A 22,602-nucleotide genomic window follows, 5' to 3' on the forward strand; every position below is an offset into this window, starting at 1 on the left:
TCTAGAAGAAATTTTCAGATGGCACACATATATATATATACATACACACACACACACGTCTGTGAAATGTAAAACATTATTTTGAATAAAAAAACTTTCGCAATCATCAACATGTCTGTCTATTTTGAAGTTTAGGAGTGCATTTGTGGGTGTTATTATAGCACAATTCTTAACACCTTACTTTGGACCTCACTAATTTTCAAACCCTGGTTACGGCCTTGCTCAACACGCTAAACTAACTGGCAGTATGGTCATTTAAATCAAAGATTCTCAAACATTGGGTTACATGGATCACTTAAAGCCGCTTGCTGTTGGGCATTAAAAAAAGTTAATTCCAGTAACAATTAGACTTGTATAGTTCAGATGTTTATTGGGTTTGCAAACTGGATGTGGCGTGTTTACAATATCAAGAGGAATAATATAAACAATTATGCCATAATTGTGAAGCCCTAAAATGAGGTATTTTGATATTGCAATTCAAATTGATTCCTATTTGACACGAAAAACTAAAAGTTATTAATGTGTTTTCCCTATTTTCTCATTCAATAGTGTACCACGAGATACCTTTCATTACTGGGATCCCCTGGTTTACATTATAATAATATATGTTGCTTTAGTGTCTTTATTTACTCAATAAAAGCGCAGAATGCGGAACGTATACCAACAGCGGCATGAACGAAACCTGGATATAGGGGCTGCTCCGTTGAGTTGGTCTCGAGTAGGCCTACAACCAACATGATCTAAAAGCTGGTGAATATGCTGCCGTTGCAGGTAAACTTTTATTTTCTGTAATTATACCTGCAGCAAAAAATCTTAGCCTGTTTTCACTGATTCATGAACATGAAGTAAATTAATCCGCGGATCTTTGATTTGATAAAACATATTCGCTGTTTCGCAACTTCCTACCACAATCTTTCTCTTTAAATATTCTTTATATTCTTTGGTTTTCCAGCTGATGCACCTTTAGGTAATATAATTAAAGATAACAACTATCAGTGTGACAAATATATTCTTCCACATCAAAATACTGGTGTATTTAACATTAGAATGTTATTTGTATGGACTTCGATGTAAATAAAACTTTTTTCAAAGTGGCTACTAGCAGAGTGAACTGTCAACAGTGCTAAGGTATAGCAAAGAACGCTCCAGACCAACGGACGTATGACTTACAGAAGGTATATATAACTAAGAACGTTACGGGAAACACATATTAACGATAAGGTACAGCTTAAGGTATAACTAAAGAAGGACGTAGTGATAAGAAGGTTTCGGGAAACGCAGCCCAGCTCTTACTGTAAACTGTTTTATTGCAGAGGCATTTTATGCTTTATTTAGGTTTTGGATAATTAGGTCTTAATTTTTGTTATGCTGTGTTTAAGCATTTGTAATAAATATTAAAACAATCCATGATTTTGGTATGGCGTAAGTTTGTGTGAAAAGAAAATTTAATCATTTTGGAAAAGTGTTAATTCAATCAATCTTGTGTGAAAACAGCAGGCATTATGTTAAGGCTATAGTCATAATAGATGGATGTTGTGCTTATTTTCTTTAGAGTTTTGAAAATTAGATTTTAGGCACTGAAAAAAAAGTAAAGTCCAAATGTCCTGAAGTCCTGAAAAATCTGTACACTGTTCATTGCTCCCCTAATTTGAATACATACATGCAACAATACATGTTATTTATAAATATATCACTGACAGCTGTGTCCCCCATACCCCCACTTTGTGGCAGGCACAACATTTACACCTAATATACAAATGTTGTTGTAAGTATGTTGTAAGTCACCAGTTCAGTACATCAAAACAAGTAATGTAACCACCAAACTGACCAATCGGGAAGCACCTTTGACCCTCGCCACACTGGACCCACAATAAGCAAACATCTCAGCCAATAGTATTTGATCACTTTCAGCCCCCTGTGATAAACCTGTTAAAAGCACCTGAGTCAGAAACCTGTTAAATTCACCAGAGCATTCTCTTAGCCAGAGTTCTATCCTGAAACCATCTGACTTTCTGGAACAATGAACTTCATTTGCATAGCAACTGCCTCTCCTTATTGCATCAAAGTATGACCGGTCTAGATAAGCACATTTAGACTTTTACCAGACTTATTGAGATATTTTGAGGCTGTGGGACTTTCAGATTTGAACAGATTCCAGTGACATCAAACAGGTGATTTTCATTTAATATTTTTTCTTTAGGAAATCGATATATTATTTATAGCACAATGCTTGAAAACACATTTTTGATGTTATTTCCATCAATATATAATCAGTCAAAGAATTGTGAAAATTCTGTTATTTTCTATACTATCATTTTATTTATTATTTAACGAAAAAAATTAAAGTAAATGATAATTTATTGTTATTGTTCTTCATTATTTACATCTGTATAATAATTTAAAATGAATACAATGGTGTAATTATTTTATAACATATCTCTCTTTATGCTGTTACCATAACACATTTATGCTGTGATTTTGTGCACTTATCTCCATCGAAGCAATTGTTTGTTGTTCTAGAAACGGTTTATAATTTTAGCAGAAATGAGTTTAACATACCCAAATAAGTAATCACATCTCAGTCACATGCTGTCTTTTAACAGAAGGATGTTTTTTACTTTTTGCTTTGCCAAGAACAATGAGTTAAACGCATTGACTTGGTAAGATTAATAGTTGAACATGACTAATCATTTAGCAACCCTACAATAGGCATCATTGATTATATTCCTAGCACAAATTTATCTTTCCTACAGTATGTTGAAAAAGCCCTTTATATTTAAAAGTAAGATTTATATCACAGCTGGCATTCAGTCGACTTTGTGTTTAAGTAAGCACATCAGAAATTCAGAATTAAATATAGTAAAATATTAAAAAATATTTTTTCTTTAGTTAGATTGGATTATTAGAAAAACAAGACAACAAGTGTTGTGTACAAAAAAAAAATATATACATTACATTTGTCACATACCCTATTTGAAACGTGATTGAAAAACCTTTGGCAACTAAGTTAACCCTTAATCCTTAAACAAAGGAATGGTTCGACCCAATCTCATAATTTGCATAGTGTGTGAGTACAGTGTTACAGCTGGCTCATAGCCACAACAATAAACAGAGACCAAACTTAAAATATACTTTAATTAATACATTTTATTTCATGATTCTAGTGGTTACATCCAAAAATCCATGCAATTTAAAATAACAACCGAATGAGGTAACAAGAGAACATCCCTTCATTCATGTCAAAGGAATACTTTTATTTTACGCACCAAATTGAATCAGGCTTTACAAATCTCTCCTGGCACCAAAAACCAAAAGAAAGGACCAAAAGAAACAAAAGTAAACCACACATCCTCACACCATAACAAGTACCAGTTCCCTTTCTGTCGGTCTCTCGACGTTGTGTCGAGAACGACAGATGGGGTTCGCCCTTGAGAACCAATCAACTCTGACTACTATAGAAAAGGCCAATGAAATTTGGCGAATGAAATTTGCATGCCGGGCTCCGCCCCCGGATTTCCGGTATAAAAGGAAGCCGGCGTGCATCATTCACTTACCTTTTGTTCTTCAGAGCCATCGCTCATGATTACAAACTGGAATTCGACGAATTCTATTACATCCTGCCAGATCTACGACGTGTTGCAGCGGATCGTCCCTACCTGCAGCGACCTTCCCCTGGGCGTCTCGGCGGTTCCAGTGGTGTCAGAGAGAGATTTCCAAAAAGTCCTTTTTAGAGCTGAGCACTCTACAGCGCGGCATGTCCCGCTGTTCTCTTGGGTGCGGCACCCTCATCGAGGAGGAGGATGGACACGATCGCTGTGTTAGGTGTCTGGGTGTCCAGCACGCTGAAGCAGCGTTCGTTGACTCATCTTGCCCGCACTGCGGGCGGATGGTCATGGAGAAGTTGCGGTCACGGGTGGCTGTCTTCCTACGGGAACCAGTCACCATTTCGTCTGCTACCCGGGCTGTGACTTTTCGTCTTTTACCGCGCCTGTGTTAGCGGCGTTAGTGATATGGGGACCTCTGCGAACGTAAACCCGCCAACCAAGTGCTCACGGGCCACTCGCACCCCGACTCGCTCTTCCTACCGTTCCCCAACCGGCGGTGGCACACCGTCCGGATCCTCAACCACGCACTCGGAAACGATGCGTGATGCAGATGAGATGTCGCTCGCAGCATCGGAGGGAGGTATGCTGGCATCCGACCCTGAAGAATCCGAGCTCCCCCCCAGGGGGGTCGAGCTCAGGACGATACAGAGGTTGAGATGTCCGCCATGCTAACCCGGGCTGCCGCGAGCATTGGGCTGCAGTGTACGCCACTGCCCCCTTCCCAACGCTCGCGGTTGGATACTTGGTTCCTGGAGTCGGAGCGCGGTGCCAAGCCACGCCCACCCCCGGTGCCATTTTTCCCGGAGGTGCATGCGGAGCTGTGCAAGACTTGGAGCGCCCCACTCACGGCTCGCTCCACTCAAACCAGCTCCGGCTCCCTCACTTCCCTCGATGGCGGGGCAGCCAAGGGCTATGTCGAGATCCCCCAGGTGGAGCGTGCGGTTGCGGTGCAACTGTGCCGGCAGACGGCTGCCACCTGGAGGAATCGACCTCGCCTTCCGTCCAAGGCCTGTAAGACTTCGGCATCTCTGGTGGCGAAGGCTTACAGTGCTGCGGGCCAGGCTGCCTCCTCTCTCCATGCTATGGCCATCCTGCAGGTCCACCAGGCCAAGGCGTTGAGAGAGATCCACGAGGGTAAGACCGACCCAGGGATAATGCAGGACCTCCGTACTGCCACTGACCTCGCTCTACGGGCGACCAAGGTGACGGCACGGGCCCTGGGTCGGACGATGTCCACACTAGTGGTCCAAGAGAGACACCTCTGGCTCAACCTTGCGAAGATGAGTGACACCGAGAAGGTCCGCTTTCTCGATGCACCCATCTCGCAGGGTGGGCTGTTTGGCGACACCGTCAAGAACTTCGTACAGCAGTTTTCGGCGGTGAAGGAGCAGACGGAGGCTATAAGCCATATTCTACCGCGCCGCGACTCGGTCGCCTACAGGCCTCCGAGTTCTCACGCGATGTCTGCACCCCAACAGCCCAGGGCCCCTTCGACATCTGCTCCGGTTCCTATGCACCCCCAGGCTGCATCCCGGAAGAGGAAGTCGAAAGGGAGACCTCCACCCCGTCAGCAGCTTTCCAGGAAGAAGAAACACTGACGGGAAGAAACCCGGGGGAAACAACATCAGGCCCGACCCTCACAGCTCCATCTTTGACCGGTCGGTATGGGACGGTTCCTGCCTCGTCCCTAAAGCCGGGCCCTTTTCAGGGCCTGGCGCCCACTTACTCACAAAGAGAGTTTTCCTGTTCCCCCTGGGCTTTTTCTTTCTAGCCAATCGCACACTCCACTGGACTGTGCCTGGCAAAACCGACCTCACGCCCTGGCGAGGCGTAAGGTCGTACACACGACAGCTGTTACCACTCTCAAATCGACAGTGCGTACAGCTGTCCCGCCAGGCAGGTAAGTGAGCAGAGCCAACCTTCCCTCTGGGGCCCCTTCGGGGTTCCCCCGTGACATGGTTAGCTCTGCCAGCCATCGAACCACCCTCCGTGGGAATGGTGAAGCAGACCGTCCCCTTGGTCCACCTGTCACAGTCCCTGGGAGCTCGAGAGCTGCCCATACTGTCTCGGAGGCTAATGAGGACGGTCCGTCTTGGTTACTCGATCCAGTTTGCCAGAGACTCTCCCAAGTTTCGGGGCATCATCTCCCCCCAGGTAAACCTGTTCGCCTCCCGTAACACCACCATTTGCCCGCTTGGTATTCCCTGCCCTCGGCACGGATATCCTGGCGCACAGCTGACCGCGGGATGGGCGGAAGCACACCTTCCCACCCAGGAGCCTTCTTGCACAGACGCTTATTGGTTACACCACACCGGTCTAACCGCACTTGGCTTCAGAGCTGATGCTCTGGACAGCGACTCCCCCTGAACCATTCCCCTGGCAGAGGACCTGCTCTATCAGGGGAGGGACACGTTCTGGAATCCCAGATCATACCTCTGGATCACCCATGTCTGGTCTCTAGACGGACCGAGAAGATCCTGAGATGGCTACTCCCCCTCTATGGCAGAGACCATCACCCAGGCTAGGGCCCCATCTACTAGGCGGTCACACGCCTCTAGACGGCGCCTCTTCTCGTCCTGGTGTCTCTCTCAGTGAGAAAGACCCACTGAGGTGCTCGATCAGGATTGTGTTTTCCTTCTTACGAGACTGGAGACTAACATCTCCCCTCCACACTGATTGTGTATGTAGTTGCTATTGCCATTCATCACGACTCAGTCGGTGGAAAGTTTCTAGGGCAACACGACCTGGTCACCAGGTTCCTAAGGGGCGCGAGAGGCCGGAATCTGCCTCATCTCCGCTCCATACCCTCTTGGGACCCTAAGTGGTCCAGGGGAGCCTCAGGGCCCCCCAAGAGCCCCTCGGAGGTTCTGATCTTCCTCACAGAGTAAGACGGCCCTCCTGACGGCGCTCACTCCCTTCAAGAGGGTAGGGGACCACCGAGCATCCTCCGTGTCCCCGGATTGCCTAAATTCGGCCCTGGAAACTCTCACGTAATCTTGAGACCCAGGCCCGGATGCATGCCCAAGAAGTTCCCACTACTCCCTCCGGGGGCCAAGTGGTGAACTTGCAGGCGCTCCCCATAGGGGAGGAAGACCCAACCCGATCAGTGTTGTGTCCAGTACGTGCTGGACCGCACGCAGATCTCTGAAGCTCTGACCAGCTCCGTGTCTGTTGGAGGACAGCAGAAGGGGAAGGCTGTCTCCAAACAGAGGCTGGCGCACTGGGTCGTGGATGCCGTTACGACGGCATTCCGATCTCAGAATCTCCCATGCCCATTGGCAGTGAGGGCTCACTCCACACGGAGTTTTAGCCACCTCCTGGGCACTGGCAGAAGCGCCTCTCTAGCAGACATCTGTAGAGCTGCGGGTTGGGCTACACCCAAACACCTTCGCAAGGGTTAACAACCTTTGCGTAAACCCGGTGTCAGCCCACGTCTTGCGTGGCGACATGTAGGACTGGCATCCGGGGGGGCGTATGCCTGCGAAAGCACCTTTCCACCCTCCACTAGGTTGGGTCAGTGTGCTATCTACCTCTCTTCTTACCCAAACATATGGCTAAGAATAGGTACCTCACCAACCTCCCTTCTTACCCAAACACTGGTTAAGAACAGGTATTCCATCCATCACTAAACGAGCACACCCTGGCGGCTGGCTGGGCAGAGCAGCCTTCCCCCTTAGGCCGGGATACCATGTGAGCTATCACAGATAGCTCTAACCGGACCTAGTGCTACCGGACGTCTGTAACACCCCCTCCGTGGGCTGTTCCGTCTGATGTATCCTCATGAGAATGGTTCCCACTCCTGGTAACCCATGAACTTCCCCGGGTGGACCTCCACCCCGCGGTTAACTACCCAGTCCGCACGTTCCATGCGTTCTCCTCCAAGGACGAGACCATACCTTATCCACCATATTCCTCCCCACGGGTAGGAGGTGGCCTCTGCAGCGCTTCTCTGATTAAGAGTTGCGCTCACCCGGTGTAAACCCGAGCCGGACGGCCTCTCGCCAGTAGAGAGCTAAGGCCCCGTCCGTGAAAGGTTACCGGTCAGGGCTGTACCCATCTTTCTCCAAGAAAGCTCTGGAACCCCCCGACCACCATACTGGAAGGTTACAGTTTCGCGAAAGCATCGAGCTGACACGCCCAGGCTTGTTACCGTCGCTTCGCTAGAGATTGTGACGCGATACAGCGTTGTGGCGTTTTCCATAGGCAACCCCATCTGTCGTTCTCGACACAACGTCGAGAGACCGACAGAAAGGGAACGTCTTGGTTACGTATGTAACCTCAGTTCCCTGATGGAGGGAACGAGACGTTGTGTCCCTTATGCCACAAACACGTATCGTATTCTGCTGCAGTCGTGAGAGGCTCTCAGGCTCTTCAGAACAAAAGGTAAGTGAATGATGCACGCCGGCTTCCTTTTATACCGGATATCCGGGGGCGGAGCCCGGCATGCAAATTTCATTCGCCAAATTTCATTGGCCTTTTCTATAGTAGTCAGAGTTGATTGGTTCTCAAGGGCGAACCCCATCTGTCGTTCTCGACACAACGTCTCGTTCCCTCCATCAGGGAACTGAGGTTACATACGTAACCAAGACGTTTTACTCAGAAGTAACTCTGCACAAAACATGGTTTTGCAGTACACTGTTTGGGGCTGTAGGTAAAGTGCATAGAAGAAGGCTATTAAACGGCACAGCGTTGTGGCGTTTTCGATAGGAACCCCATCTGTCGGTTCGACACAACGTCAAGAGACCGAAAAAAACGGAATGTCTTGGTTAGGTATGTAACCTTTGTTCCCCAATGGACGGAACGAGACGTTTTGCCCTTCATGCCACAACGCTTGCCGCCTGCTGCAGCAGTTGAGAGATGCTCTTAGGCTCCTCAGCCCAAAAGGTGAATGGAAGCATGCAGTCCGGCATGCAAATTTCATTCGCCAATTTCATTGGCCTTTTCAAGTCTAGACAAGTCAAACCCCAACTGTGGGTTCGACACAACGTCTCGTTCCCTTCATCAGGGAACAGAGGTTACAGTACATGCATAACCAACACGTTTCTGTGTGCAGGCTAAAAGTGCACTCCCCGGGACCTTTGTAAAAGACCATTGCTGCTTCTCCTCTGCGATTTCTATATGAAGTTATTTAAAACTGTTACAATTTGGTTCAATTTATATGACTCTGTGGTTAAGACCGATCTGACTCAAATTTTAATATAATATCATAAAGTCTGGCCGCCACAAGCTTGCTAAGAAACATAATTATTATTATTTCAGCCACGATCATGCAACTTGCTAAAGCAAGTGATAGGTGGAAATCTGGTACATGTGAGCTTTAAATGTGACCCATTTTTAGTTTAAATCAAAACCCCCCATCCTATCCAGACATATTAATTTGCGCTAAAAACAGCCTCCTTTCAATCTACCGGTAATTACAGACTCTGAAGAATTCAGATATAATCAATAATAACAATGCCAGGCAGGCACATCATTAATTAAAATCATAGAATGCACATATTCAAGCTTAGAAAACGAAGATGATCAACATATAAGAATAAAATAAAACCACAAGGTTTATCATACCTGGTAAAATGTGACACACAGTTGCAGTGTGGGAACTTCTGGTTAAAGATGCTACCCTGAGTCTTTTGCCAATGCACCTTTTTACCCAGATGTAAAAAAGAATCATGAATTCAGTGGTCATTGTGTAAGAATCAAGAACACAATGGTTATTTTAAAATTTAATTTAACTTGGGCTGCCGAAATCATCAAATGGGATTTCAATCTATCTGTGAACAGGATTCCATGATAAAGTCACTCCTCTTGGAGGAGTGCAGGTATTGTCCTAAAGTAAAAAATCTCTAATACACTCTTTGTTAGGTCTGAAAGAAATACATCCTTTTACCCATTGCACCCTGACCTTTAAAACAATACAAAACATGATGTTCAAGTCTTCATAAATGATATACACAGAATAAAATGAGTGAGCACTTTTCCAATGATCATGTCTTGAAGAGATGAAGAGGAGGGGAGAGGTGTGATGAGAAGAGGGGTTCAGGTCATGGATATCAACCCCTGTGGGGAGGTCAGGACATCATTCCACAAGATCTAGCAAAGAATGGGGTTTTATTGTTTTTTGTCCCAGCACCAAAAACAAACTCAGTTCTTAACACTATTCCAACTACCTTACACCTTCAACAGACCTGCAATTAACTTTCTGTCAACTGCATTAATAATGTATTATGAATACAAAAAAATATATTAGAAAGTATGAGTAAAACTTATTTTAATAAAAAAACATACCGTATTATGTGCTAGTCTAGTCTTGTCTATGATTAGAACTATTCAAAATTGTTTAATAAATGTCAACAAATTTTCACATTAATAATATAAATGGATTTTGCAGATTATGTCTTCAAAACTTCTCCACGAACCAGAAAAACCTCCAGTAAATCTTCAAAAAAGAGATGATTTCACAGGCAATCTTCCAGTGGGGACTGAAAAACTGTTTTGATCAGTGGAAACTTTAATTAGACTTCAAAAACCAGTTGATGTCATGGATAACCCTCTAGTAAATGTTAAAAAAACAGAGGATTTCATGAACAATCCTAGAATGAATCTTCAAATAAGAGATGAGGAAACAGACAATCTTCCAGAGGAAACAGACAATCTTCCAGTGGAAACTGAAATGCTGTGTCTTTCAGTGGAAACTTTAAAGAGACTTCAAGAACCATTTGATGTCATGGAAAATCCTCCACAGAATCATAAAAAAGATGACGAAATCATGGAAAATACTACAGTGAGTCTTCAAACATCAGATGATGTCAAAGAAAATCCCCCAGCGAATGTTCAAAAACCAGATGATGGCACTGACAATCCTGCATTGAATGTTCAAAACACAGATTATGTCCTAGAAAATCCTCTAGTGGGAATTGAAAAACCAATTTATGTCATGAAATCTTGTCAAGTGAGACTTCAATAAAATGCAATTGAATTTTTCAAGCGCTTATACTAAAGTCATATTAAATAATATGAGACCTAAAAAAGTCATAGAACATAGGGCATGTAAAGGAAGGCAAAACGTATACATACACATTAGAGCCCTGCAAGCACCTTACATTTAGGCGCTAGCCCGGCGTTGGATCGAGATGCTGATGTCCCAGCCTGGCTCTTGTCCGACAGCATATCAGAATTTTCAGCCCGAGTCAAAATTTTGCAGCAATTAAAATAGTTCAGGTTATTTTTATGGTAAATTCGATATATTTTGTTTCATTGTCTGTATTACCTTAGTTCAGATAAATGTTAGAGTATTTTTTGTTTGTTGCTTAGGCACAGAAGGCAATCTGATTGGCAACCATGCCAGAGTGTGGATTTGAATGCATTTCAGGCACGTGTCTGTTAAAATTCCTCCTTTAGCTTCAGCTGTCATAGTAAAAAGAATTAGATTTACGCCACACGATGACATGCATTTAAACTGCTCCAAATATTAGGTTTGTCAGACATCATGCCGTGCAGAAGGATCTCCCTATGATGCACCACAGAAGAAAGCTTTTTTTATGTTCTTGTATCACTTTGATATCATAATTTTAGGGATCTGCATGACGTTGAACACATAATAAATCAAAAACGTACCCTTATTCTGTTGTACTGTCAGAGTACAGTTATCGTAACTGATACCGCCCTGCAGAGACAATGACAATTTGTCGGGCCCTGGTGGGCTCAAGCTTTAACGCAGTGCTCTTATACACATACACGTTCACACATAAATAGGCATTTTAAAAACTGCACAACTCATGCTATTATTGCAAGTCTTACAGATGAGCTAGAGGTACTTTAGATATACTATCAACAAGTCATAAGCGAATTTCCAATAATATCATGGATTGCACAGTTATTCTTGGGAACAAAAGTTATATGTCTATACAATTTTAGTTTGACTACTACGTTAAAAGCAAAATTCAAGTATAAGGACTGATGTCAGCAGGCTCTGTGAGCAAGGTTGGGAGTAGCGGATTTGACTGCCGGCTGCATATTGACACACAAAACTTGAAACAGTTAACTAAGCTATAGATTAAAAAAAATCTTAATAACAGGTAAAAAGAAAACAATAAAAAATATGAATAAGTAAGATATTTAAACCAAGAATCTAGGAAGGAAAATGCCACCACCTGCGCTTAAATGTCTTATTTTGGTCGCGCATGCACACCTGCGCACCACTTGTGTGCATCCCTGGTAATAAGTACAATTTCTCTTTCAGGAATATAACATAAATTCAGAACGGAGCAAACCTAAAGGCCAGAGAATCGTTGCACATGTACCTTCACATCCATCTCAGAGCAAAGCAGGTACGAAAACACAACTACATGATATCATATAAAAACATAACCACAGATGATCAGATTGGTTCTTCCTATAGTGTCACTCTTAATGTTTGGCGCTTCCTCTAGACCACAGATTTCCTAAACTGAACGTTGCATTATTTGGAAACTCTGCTGCTGTCAAGTATGGATGTCACAACATTCTGCTTGGACAAAAACATCAAGCCTGGGTTTCAAAAGAAATACCAGAACATCAAGTGTCAGTAATCAACATGATTGGCTTACATGAGACTTTACAGAACCCTAATCATATTATTGGTCAGATATTGAAAGAAAATGGAATCCATGTCTTCATCTTTGTTGTGCGACTGGGTCAGCTGACTAATACTGTGATGGGCATTGAATGGCTACAGAGAACGTTTGGTTACAAAGTTTTCTCATTTGCAATGATTCTTCTCACCTATGAGAGAGAGGACGAGTGTCACAATATCCCATATATGCACCCTGTACTGGAGAAATGTGGAGGAAGACATCACACCTGCAGCATTATCATGAACAACCAATCACAGATGAAAGAATTGATGGACAAGATTAAACAACTGTTCATTGACAACAACAAACAGTGCTATACTGCAAAGATGTATAACGCAGTTTTAACAGAGCTGCAGAACAACACATTTCTAAGTGGTAAGAAAATAATGTTTTTCATTCATCATTTTGTTTTATCTTGATATTTGAACACTTATTTGAGACATAAAAATAATAGACTTCAACATTGCACCTCTTCAGATTTTTCTAGTCTGATCTAGCACCTAGTTGTGCTCACTTCTGTATTGTTACCCAGATCAACCTGGTTTCACGCAAATTCGTAACTATAAAAAAAGCAGGCAAATTCATATAAATTTGTTCAATGAATCGTAAAAAAACATGATTATTAAAGAAAACACTAAACTTAAAATTATAGTTCACTCAAAAATGAAAATTCTTTAATTTCCCTATTGTAATTTCAAACCTGTATGAGTTTCTTTCTTTTACAAAAATTAGGGTGGAATCCATTTATTTCTATTATATGGACACAAAACAAATGCAATGGGTTCCATGGTTACAAATATATATAAAAATCTCTTCTTTTGTGGGTTTGAAATGACAAAAGGGTGGGAAAATGATCAGATAATTTTCATTTTGGGATGTACTCCCACTTAAAGCTCCACACCAAAGCCTAAATTAGCCATCTAATAGGTTAGTTACAAATTCCTGTAAAATTGCATAGGATTAGTCTGAATCGTCAGCCCATGTGCTTCCGAAACATTCATCTGAATGTAATATGTTGACTATAAAGTGGGATATATCTGTGGTAATAGCTAAATTCCAAGTTTTTTTCCTCATTAATGTTTCTCTCATAAAAAGGCCTGAAAAAAAGCATTAGGCACACAGCATCGCAGCCTTTGAGGAACTTTGCCCAACCTGAGAAAGGGAACCGACCAAAAGTAAGATGATATGTGAAATATTTGTATAAATGAGAAGGTATATGTATAAATTACCCATGCAAATAGGGATTGGGGACTTGACTCTTTCCTTTTTAACATTTTAAAAATACCTATAAATGTACACATTATCACTCTTTCCAATAATCACGTTATACTGGCTATACGTACAATATTGTGGTATTTTTCAGCTGTCTGCAAAGGAACTGATGGGCAGACTTCATTTGGAAGGCAAATATCAAAACCTGGAAACACAAGATTTTCTTCAGCTAAGTGAACATTCACAGTCTCAAAAGTTCTACGCAGAGGACAAATTTGCTCATACATTTGTACAAAAGTTACTTTTAATGGACTACAGAGCAAGGTGCATCAAAATTAAAGAGAATATTGAACAGAATACAACACAACAAAAATGCAATGGTTTGTCTGAACGTCGGAGAGATGCTTATAATGATATTTTCAATGAACCTGATAAACCTGCTGATGAATCTAACATATTAGACCCCATTCACTTAATGGATGCTCAGATGGCTGTGTTTCATTGTGCTGATGGATTCCTAAAGCAGCTCATAGTCACTAAACTCTCACAGTGTCAGTTTGCTCTTCCTCTGCTTGTACCAAGTCCATTCAAACAACATATTGAATTTCCTCTCTGGACATTTAGACAAATCAAAAAGAGCTGGAAGACAACTGATAATAAAGGTCAAACCATAAGCAAAGCCCAACAAGTCTACAAAGCAGAAACACCAATGGTGGCTTTCTTCAGGTTTGGCTCTGTGCCCTCATCCAAGTCGCAGTTGATAAACAGTTTGATCAATGAGAAACACAACACGTTCTTCCACAGAAGCTGTCCAGGCAGCAGCAGAACCAGAATACTGATGGACGGGGTGGTGGAGATCGCCTGGTACTGTCCATCTGGAGAGAAAACAGATACATTTCCTCAATGTGTTGCGTTCTGCAATCTTCATGGTGATGCAGGAGACTATGAGAAACAGCTGGATATCATAACACAAATGTCTTCTGTAAATGTTGTTATTTTACCTCAAATGAAAGAGAATAACAACAGTATGACAAGGATCCAAAGCTTATACAAGGAATCAAAGCCACTCATTTGCCTTCTTACTGAGAATACTTTATCATTAACAGAAATCTGCCAAGGAAAATTCAAAATGGGTTTGAGAAACAGAAATCAATCGACTGTCTTTGAAGAACTTAAAACTGCTGTTAATAATGGACTCTCATCCTCAGAATCATCTTCCCTCTTCAAGCTTGAAGATGTGGCAAAGAAGTTACACATCACAGTAGATGAGAAGACTGATGAAGACTGTAGGAGAGGAAAAGATGCAGCGCAGCAAATGATGCGTTTGCTGGAGAGTAAAGATCTTACAGAAATCAAAGAATCATTTCTGCCGTGTCAGGGAAAATTGTGGCATCAGTGGTGCCAGAAGAATAAAGAACTACACAAGCCAACATTGAGTGAATTAAATAAGAGTATCAACATTGAAAAAAATAGAAGTGATAAGAAAGCTGAAATGCAGAAAATCCGCGAACAGCAGCAAACATGTGATCTAAGCCAATTTATTCAAACCTTTATCAAAGAACTGAATTCACTTAAAGAAAAAGAGAAAAGATATTTTCTTAAGTGGCTTGGGATTCTAATGGATGACTACACCACTGAAAGTATTTCAGTACTTCATCATGAGTATGATCAAAAGTGGTCAACAGTCTTAGATCTTAAAAAGAAACATGATAGATCTCATCAACTGACAGCTGAACAAAAACTTGAGAGAATATCTGAGAATCTACAAGCGGCGCCCTTTGGTTTGGAGCACATACTGAGAGAGGTCGGTCAGATATATGAATCATGTTCATCAGTGAAGAACAAGAAGAAAAACCTGATGATTGACTTCAGAACTCTTCCTGGTCTTGCAGCAAAGATGATGATGTCTGGATTTCCACTGGAGCTGATGGATGGAGATGCTGCTCATGTTCCTATGATCTGGGTTACTGCTGTTTTAGATGAACTCATCAAGAAACTGGGAGACAAAAGAGTCTTTGTGCTGTCAGTTTTAGGGATTCAGAGCTCTGGGAAATCCACCATGTTGAACGCCATGTTTGGTCTGCAGTTTGCTGTCAGTGCCGGCCGGTGCACCAGAGGAGCTTTCATGCAGCTGGTCAAAGTGTCAGATGAAATGAAAATGAAAGAACAGCTAAAGTTTGACTTTATTCTGGTTGTTGATACTGAGGGTCTTCGTGCTATAGAATTTGATGGGACATCAACAAGAAATCATGATAATGAATTGGCCACATTTGTTGTTGGTCTTGGAAATATGACATTAATCAACATCTTTGGAGAAAACACAGCTGAGATGCAGGACACTCTCCAGATTGTTGTTCAGGCCTTTTTGAGAATGAAGAAGGTCAGACTGAATCCCAGTTGTATGTTTGTACATCAGAATGTTTCAGATGTCATGGCTGGAGAAAAAAACATGGAAGGAAGGAGACGACTTCAGGAAAAACTGGATAAGATGACAAGACTTGCTGCTAAAGAGGAAAACTCTGATACAGAAATGTTCAGTGATGTCATTGCATTTGATGTACACAATGATGTGAAATATTTTTCACAGCTCTGGGAGGGAAGCCCACCTATGGCTCCACCAAACCCAAACTACAGCAGAAACATTCAAGAGTTGAAAGACACCATTCTCTCCAAATGTTCAAGATCAAGAGGCATCACACTGTCACAGTTCAAAATGCGTATTGATGATCTTTGGACTGCACTGCTGAATGAAAACTTTGTTTTCAGCTTCAAAAACACACTAGAAATTTCTATTTATAGAAGACTGGAAACTAAATATAGCGACTGGACCTGGAGTCTCAGGAGTGCCATGTTGAGTACTGAAGAAAAATTCTACAATAGAATCGCGAATGGTAACACTGAGGTTCATAATAATGACCTGATAGCAGAAATTAAAACACATAAAGATGAAGTAGAAAAATCAATGAAGTCTTATTTTGATGAAGACAAAGACAAAGACATTCTGTCTCAATGGCGAGGAAGATTTGAAACTCAAATTAAAGTTCTTCATGATGACCTGGTGAAGGAAACAAAAAGAAAGTTGGATAAAGAGATTGATCAGAAGAAAGCAAGAGAGAAACTAGACAAAAAAAGGATAGAGTTTGAAAATATGCTTTTCACTCAGAGCAAGGAACTTGCTTTGAGTCTGAAAAGTAATGGAACTGACAAACCTGTCCATGTTCTGGAGCAGAAATTTGACCAAATGTGGAGTAAATGGGTCAATGAGATGTCAGAAGATACTCCTGACCTGGAAGATTTCAATTTTTGGGAGGATTTCATAAAGATTTTAGCGGAAAACTTTGGATTGACTTCTGTTAATGAGCGACTAAATCTGACAGACTTTAAACAGATGGTCATCAAGGGGGATTATGATGACTACATTATAATTCAGAAGCAACTGGAGAAATTTGATGATACTGTGTCTATAGAGAAAACTATGGAAACCCCGGAGAAAAGCAAGAGCAGACTGTTTCAGTCGTATGTAGTGAATCCAACAAAAACAATTATTTCATATGTTACAGGGAATAGACAGAAACCAAGAAACAAGATCTTAAATGCTGAATATCATGCCTCGGTAAGGCAAATGATTTGTGAGGTGATTGAGGAAAGTCAGAAAATATTGGAGAAATCACCAGTCAAAAGACAGGACTACAATGACAGTTACATTCAAGCAATAGTAGACTGTGTTAGAAAGTCTGTAGAGAAACATCAATCAGAGAACCAAACATACAAACTTAAAAGAGAGTTTATCATAGATCTCTCTCTCTATGTGTGTGACATTGCAAAAAAGAAATTTTCTGAGCACCACAAGAAATTCAGGGAATCAAATGATCCAAAAAATTATCTTGAGAAGCAGAAAACTCAATATTACAGTGTCTTCAAGAACTACTGCAGTGGACCAAAATCCACAATCATACTGATCGATTTCATATGCAGCAAACTTGAACCGTCCATCCTAGAAGAAGTTTACAACAAAACTGCTATTCATTTGGCAGCACAGATGAGGTCTGACATACAAGCATTACGATACAACAGATCAAATCTGGAGAAACATATCTTGAAATCCCTCGCAGAGCAAGATGATTTTAAACAGTACATACAATACATCCATCAACCCAAAGAACACTTCAAACAATTCATAACATCTGAAGTGAGCAAATACTTCACTGAGCAAAGTGAAATTATTCTAAACATTTTCAAAGGAAATCTACAACAGAAAGAGCAGATTGTGAGTAATGCTGTTCATACAGTGACAGAGGAGGTCAAAAACAAGGGAGGAGATGGAAACATGTGGTTCAGAAGTTTCATCAAAACATCCACAGATGATTTGAAATTCACAGGAGAGGCATGTATTGATCTCACAGAAATTACAGATTTAGATTTTCTTGGAAATCATTTGAGTGAAAGTCTGAATGAAATGATGACAAAGCTACGAAACAGTTTTTCAAGCATTCATGACATTAAAATGGAAAAGTGCAGGAAGAAACCAGATGAGATTTTGATCGATCACTTCTGTCAGTGCTGTTGGGTTCAGTGTCCCTTCTGTAAAGCCATCTGCACCAACACAATGGAAGATCATTCTGGAGATCACAGCGTTCCTTTCCATCGTAGCACTGGACTGAATGGTTGGTTTTACAGAAGAACAACAAACTTGTCTCTTTGTATTTGTACAACAGCAGTAACAAGTGATCAATCATTTCATCCAAATTCGTCTGAAAGTAAAGTCCTCTGGAAAGAATATAGAAAAGGAGGTCCTAAATTTGCTAACTGGAGCATCACTCCAGACCTCTCAGAGCTGCCGTACTGGAAGTGGTTTGTGTGCAGGTTCCAGAAAGACCTGGAAAAGTACTACAATAAAACATTCCAGGGTAATGGTGAGATTCCACATGAATGGAGACAGTACACAAAAGAGGATGCTATTGAGAGTTTGGATAAATACCTCTAATGGAGAAATAAAAGTAAAAAAATATATGTATCATATTTGCAGATAATATTCTGTTTTAAGTGTTTTTAACTAATTTCTGTACTGTTTTACAGGCGTTTTGTGATAAATCATAAAAACCGACTTCATTTGGATTACTTGATCAGGACAAAGAGAGCTGTAGTAGGACAAATCATTGTAAATGCAATGGAAAATGTATATTGAATTAATCTCAGACAAAATATCCATAGGCCATACAAATAATTTGAAATTGTAATCATTCTTGGTATACATCTATTTCAACAAGTGACAAATAAATGTTTCACACCAGAAAAAGTGAGTAAAACTGAATTCGAGCTTAGTACAGATGCATGATTTTAAACAGATGCTCAAGTCAAAGACATCACAGGACCAAATCATTTAAAGTACTATTAAATCTTCAAATTTAATAAGGGTGTATTTCTCTGACTGTAGTTAAATGAGTAGTAAACCTTCTGAATGAAAATGCTGTCTTCATTTACACACCCATAATTTTAAACCTCTATGAACTTATTTTTTGCCGCATAACACAAAATAAGATATTTTGTAAAATGTTGGAAAAAGAACGGCACAGCCCCCTATTGACTTCTATTATAACTATTGCAAGTGAAAATGTGGCTGTTAACAACATTCTTCAAATATCCTATTTAGTCATTCAGGTTTGAAATTACAATAGGGTGAGTAAATGATGACAGAATTTTTGAAAGTGAACTACTACTGTTCTTTAATCATAGCAAAACTGGAGAAATATAAGGTCTATCTTTTCAAACACTTTCTATCTTTAATTATTTTAATCTCTTTTAGTGCATGTTTATGTTACCCGAATAAATAATTTAATTTGTACTCATAATCAATCCAAAGCTATTTTGTAGTTCTTAGTTGTTTTAAAGTGTGTGATGTTAATCCTGAATTAAATAAAGCTGATTTTCCTCAAGCCCTGCTCCTCATTATTATTATTATTATTGTTTAGAAGTGGTCTTTTAATACTCCCGCACCCCTGAGAATCATACACAGGACTTTTGGGATCTTTTTCCACAAACCTACTACCCAAATAAGTAACTCATTGTTTTTTACCGTAAAAGCTTAAACGAATCACTTCAATCACAGGTTGCCCGTTTGATTCTCAAGGGAGATATAGATTTCCTGTAGCTCAGTGCTATGAGCATGGTGCTTATCTCGCCAATGTTGTGCGTTCGATCCCAGGGGATTGCACATACTTGGAAACAAATGTATAGGATAATTTAATGCAAGTAAGTCGCTTTGGATAAAAGTGTCTGCCAAATGCGTAAATGTAAATGATGGACTTTGTAGAGCTGCCTCTGGCGTTGAGCGGGTCCACCTTCGCTGTGGGCGAAGTAGAAGAGTCGACTGCGCCTCAAAAAATTTGGGGGGGGGGCGTAAACTTGTCGGTTCCACGCTGACCAGTCCAGCCATCTTCCCCTGTGTTCCCTGCCACTGTCAAGATGTCCCTTCCAGCTCCTTCAGTACAGTTACATTAACATTGGTGAAAATGAACTCAATTACATGTAAAGTACTGGTGTAAAAAAACGAAATAACCATTCAATGTGTTGTTCAGTCTGTCTATTTTGAGCTCAGTTTTCCAGTTAACACCATTTGTGCACTTCCAACCCACCTCATACAGTATCACTGCGATCGTAAGCAAACCAGTGGACCTGTTAACAATGTCAGTCTCAAAAGTGGATCAAAATCACTCATGGAACCAAAATAAACATCTCTGTACACAGCAGATCATATATTACTTCATATAATCATAAACAGTATATGCTTAAAAGTCATTGCTAAGCATTTGCACTCTGTCTAACAATATTAAAATATAAGTATTTGCAAATCAAATACCATAAGTACCCAAAACTTTGCAGCCTCCAGTGGCTTATGGGGTATTCATGAGCTATGTATTTGTCCATTTTAAATTCATGACAATTTAAAATAATTCCATAAAATGTGCTTAAGGCATAAGTAAGCAGCCTAAAATACTTTTTACAGCATTTTGTTGGTGTGATAATGGTTTTGTGATTGATATTCATTACCCAGACAGACTCTAAAAAAGTGGCGGCTTTCAACAAAACCTATGGCATGGCAAAATTTCCTCTGCCGTACAACCATAGAACAACGACATTCCAAAGTAACGGAACCTTATATTATATTATATTGCAGCTTTCCTGTAACTCGGTGTAAGTGCATGGTGCTATCAACGCCAAGGTCGGGGGCCAAGTTGCTGTTGTAAAGGCAAAGACACCAATCACCTCCTAGACCTTCACTCACTAATGACTTCAAATCGATGTAGCTGTCGGTTCATGGGGGATTTAATGGACAAACACATATTTCAAATGAGCAAACTATGTATTGCAGATGTCTTGCAGATATAAATGCAGACGTCAAGTAATTGTTTGAATACTGCAAGCATGTGACGGAAATGTAACACATGTTTGTGCTGTTTTCAAACTGGAGCAGCAGCAGCACTTGTGGTTGAGTAGAAGATACATTTGCTAATTTAAAAATTAAGAGGACATATCCATCTGGCAGCAAGAAGAGGAGTAAAAGAGGAAACAGGATAGCGGTAAGTGATTGAGATAAGATTTGCTTCTCCATCCTAATTTCTATTTGTGAAATAAATGACTGGTAATAGTCTAATTGCTAATAGGGTCACGGGAAAACAGGCTTGCTAGGGCATCTATTATGCAGTAGCATGTTTTGTGTGTTGTTTTTAGGTATAATAATCGATGGTACCGGACGCGCTCATCACCAGTGTCACCGCTGTGTCTTACTGCCCGTGGGGAGACGACAAAACACTAAAAATATCATTATATTTACTTAGTTGACATTATTTATTTAGCTCTTCTTCATTAAAGTAGTTAGGTTAAGGTGCTGGTGCTGGTGCTGGTGCCGGTGATTTCAGAATCATGGCCAAGCGACATGGACAGTTTGACCTAAAGGAGTTTAAGTCTTTAAGAGGGTAAGAAGTAGCACTGAAGGCAAGCCAAGAGCCAAACATACTTTTGATATGTCACCAAAGGCGGAATCTCTGGACAGAGGGGCCCAGCTAACAGGGAACGTTCCCGTAACTTTGGCTAACGTTCTCTGAAGGTTCTCTCAAAGTTATCAAAAACGTTCTTGCAATAACGTTTGTAGAACGTTTTCTCACGTTATCTGCAATTTATAAACGTTCTTAAAACGTTAGCATTAAAAACGTTACAGTTGCATTGTTAGCAAAATGTCTAAAAACATTAGCATTGAAAATGTTACCTTTGCGTTGTTAATGTAACGTTCTTAAAATGTTAGCATTAAAAACGTTGTAGTTGCATTGTTAGCAAAACGTTCTAAAAACATTAGCATTAGAAATGTTACCTTTGCGTTGTTAATGTAACATTCGTTAGAACATAAACGTTTTTAAAACTTAATTGAAACGTTACAGGAACGTTTTCATAACGTAAAATTGTTAGCTGGGGGATAACAACACAGTTGATGATTTTAGTTGGTTTGGAGCTTTTTTTATTGTTAGCAAACGCCAGCTAGCTAGCTAATGTCAGGTTAGACTCTACATTCACAAAGTTAATGTTAGATTTGGTTTCTGTTTCACCTGGAATATCTATCTGCAGGGTTTCCCACTTACAGCGGCCGCCTACGCAACACACGCCTGTCTCCTTAACTAGCCTAATTAGAAAAAAATATTAATATTTTATGAGATTTATCCTCCGTATAATCTCTCCTGTCTGATCAGCGGCATCTAGTGGAATGTCATAGCGCTATCTATCATCGTTCGCCAAACATTCTACAACATATAAATGGCAAGTGTAAGGAAAGCCATTACTAGCAATTACTTTTCCTTGCGTGAAATTAAGACTAACACATTTTCTGGGGGAAACCCTGTTACTGGAATAGTAAACATTTCTCTAATTGAATATGGGCTAGATGACTGCTCTTATCTGCCCTTTCATCTGAAAAAACCTAACTTGACTGTAGGCTACTTGACTGTCTGCTCATTCTAACAAAACCATAATGCCATTGTTTTCTACATACAGTTGTGTTAAAATTACTCAACCCCCACTGCTGTAAATGGTTTTAGGGAATTTAGTTTACATTTGTAATTGTATTCAGAATGGAATCCTACAAGGACTTCTTAAAGAACCATATGCAACTAAAATGACATCAATTA

The 22,602-nt window shown here is 40.9% G+C and overlaps 1 protein-coding gene across 1 annotated transcript; it reads left to right on the forward strand.

Moving 5' to 3' along the window:
• The first annotated feature begins 4,261 nt into the window (after nucleotides 1-4,261).
• On the forward strand, nucleotides 4,262-18,985 carry LOC130417439 (interferon-induced very large GTPase 1-like). Its single transcript, XM_056743001.1, has 11 exons — nucleotides 4,262-4,616; nucleotides 4,934-5,267; nucleotides 5,377-5,505; nucleotides 9,603-9,672; nucleotides 11,845-11,932; nucleotides 12,035-12,592; nucleotides 13,313-13,392; nucleotides 13,581-15,077; nucleotides 15,132-16,936; nucleotides 17,048-18,426; nucleotides 18,506-18,985. The coding sequence occupies exons 1-10, from the start codon at nucleotides 4,262-4,264 to the stop codon at nucleotides 18,411-18,413; spliced, it is 6,282 nt and encodes a 2,093-aa protein (XP_056598979.1). The 3' UTR covers nucleotides 18,414-18,426; nucleotides 18,506-18,985.
• The last annotated feature ends 3,617 nt before the right edge of the window (nucleotides 18,986-22,602 follow it).

This window comes from Triplophysa dalaica, chromosome 3, assembly GCF_015846415.1.
Source record: "Triplophysa dalaica isolate WHDGS20190420 chromosome 3, ASM1584641v1, whole genome shotgun sequence".
NCBI classification, from domain to species: Eukaryota; Metazoa; Chordata; class Actinopteri; order Cypriniformes; family Nemacheilidae; genus Triplophysa; species Triplophysa dalaica.